This window comes from Salvelinus namaycush, chromosome 37, assembly GCF_016432855.1.
Source record: "Salvelinus namaycush isolate Seneca chromosome 37, SaNama_1.0, whole genome shotgun sequence".
NCBI classification, from domain to species: Eukaryota; Metazoa; Chordata; class Actinopteri; order Salmoniformes; family Salmonidae; genus Salvelinus; species Salvelinus namaycush.
In genome coordinates this window covers 25,554,485-25,556,690 of record NC_052343.1, presented here as the reverse complement: position 1 = coordinate 25,556,690, position 2,206 = coordinate 25,554,485, and the positions used below count along the sequence as shown (strand labels likewise).

General features: G+C 50.7%; 1 protein-coding gene across 1 annotated transcript in view; it reads left to right on the top strand.

The window, feature by feature from the left end:
* Positions 1 to 1,664, top strand: part of trim46a (tripartite motif containing 46a) — a 39,715-nt gene extending 38,051 nt beyond the window's left edge. Inside the window, exon 12 of the mRNA XM_038977049.1 lies at positions 804 to 1,664. Coding sequence (XP_038832977.1) covers positions 804 to 1,221 — 418 coding nt within the window. The 3' untranslated portion in view covers positions 1,222 to 1,664. The remainder of the gene's footprint in view (positions 1 to 803) is intronic.
* The last annotated feature ends 542 nt before the right edge of the window (positions 1,665 to 2,206 follow it).

The window sequence follows — 2,206 nt, the reverse complement described above, 5'->3', positions numbered from 1 at the left end:
GAGGTAGGGTAGGGAAGGACAGAGGGAGGTAGAGGTAGGGAGGACAGAGGGAGGTAGAGGTAGGGAGGAAAGAGGGAGGTAGAGGTAGGGATGGAGAGGGAGGGGGGACAGTTGGAGGTAGAGGGAGGGGTGACAGAGGGAGATAGAGGTAGGGGGGACAGAGGGAGGTAGAGGTAGGGAGGACAGAGGGAGGTAGAGGTAGGGAGGACAGAGGGAGGTAGAGGTAGGGAGGACAGAGGGAGGTAGAGGTAGGGATGGAGAGGGAGGGGGGACAGTTGGAGGTAGAGGTAGGGATGGAGAGGGAGGGTGGACAGAGGGAGGGGGGACAGAGGGAGGTAGAGGTAGGGGGACAGAGGGAGGTAGAGGTAGGAGGACAGAGGGAGGTAGAGGTAGGGAGGACAGAGGGAGGTAGAGGTAGGGAGGACAGAGGGAGGTAGAGGTAGGGATGGAGAGGGAGGGGGGACAGAGGGAGGGGGGGGGACAGGGGAGGTAGAGGTAGGGGTAGGGAGGTAGAGGTAGGGGTAGGGAGGTAGAGGTAGGGGTAGGGAGGTAGAGGTAGGGGGAGGGAGGTAGAGGTAGGGGGGGAGAGGTAGGGGGGCAGAGGTAGGGGGGGCAGAGGGAGATAGAGGGATGGGGTAGTAAAGAAGTGGTTCCAATGACACTAAAACTAACTAAGTAAACTCAGTCTCCCCGTCCTCCCTCTTCCTCACTCCCATCCCCCCTTCTCTTTTCCGTTCCCCCTTTCTCTCTCTCCCCCTTCCCTCATCCCCCTCCCCTCTCCCCTCCCCCTTCCCTCTCTCCAGCTATGACCCAGACAGTGGCCATGACAGTGGGGCTGAGGATTCCCCAGACTCCTCCCCTCCCTTCTGCTTCCTCACCATGGGCATGGGCAAGGTCCTCTTACCCCAGGGGGCAGCAAACTTACACCACAGTACCCACAGTACCCATGGGAACAACCATGGCCCCCCTACTGCCCCCCTGCCCCCGCGCCTGGGGGTTTGTCTGGACTTCGAGAAGGGGCAGGTCACGTTCTACGACGCCCACTCGCTGCGCACCCTGTGGGAGGGGCATGTGGATTGCTCTGCCCCTGTGTGCCCGGCCTTTTGTTTCATTGGTGGAGGGGCACTGCAGCTGCAGGAGCTGGTGGCCAATCGGAGCACAGAGGAGCCACCGCATAGAAGGGTCACCATCCAATCACGCGCCACCAATTTAGGTAACTGAAGAAGTATGGAGTGGAATGATGTGGAAAGAACCTTTATCAACTTGATGTTTACTTTTTTATGTGTAGGTTTCATTTGTAATGTCTGCCACTGTTGATGATGTACATTATGCAGAATAGAAGAATGTCAACGTCCCGGAATCCAGTGGATTGTAAAGCGTTCTGCAGGTTACATCAGGATGTATTCTGGTGTGATTCCAACTGTTGCTGTGTTGCATCAGAAAAGGACTCATGGGTGGGACGTTAACTGTTAAATGATTCATGAGTGGGACGTTAACTGTTAAATGACTCATGAGTGGAACGTTTATTGTTAAAGGACTCATGGGTGGGACGTTAACTGTTAAATGACTCATGAGTGGGACGTTAACTGTTAAATGATTCATGAGTGGAACGTTAACTGTTAAATGATTCATGAGTGGAACGTTTATTGTTAAAGGACTCATGAGTGGGACGTTTATTGTTAAATGATTCATGAGTGGAACGTTTATTGTTAAATGATTCATGAGTGGAACGTTTATTGTTAAATGATTCATGAGTGGGACGTTTATTGTTAAAGGACTCATGAGTGGGACGTTTACTGTTAAATGATTCATGAGTGGGACGTTTATTGTTAAAGGACTCATGAGTGGGACGTTAACTGTTAAATGACTCATGAGTGGGACGTTTATTGTTAAAGGACTCATGGGTGGGACGTTAACTGTTAAATGACTCATGAGTGGAACGTTTATTGTTAAAGGACTCATGAGTGGGACGTTTACTGTTAAATGACTCATGATTGGGACGTTTATTGTTAAAGGACTCATGAGTGGGATGTTTACTGTTAAATGACTCATGATTGGGACGTTTATTGTTAAAGGACTCATGAGTGGGACGTTTACTGTTAAATGACTCATGAGTAGGACGTTTATTGTTAAAGGACTCATGAGTGGGACGTTAACTGTTAAATGACTCATGAGTGGAACGTTTATTGTTAAAGGACTCATGAGT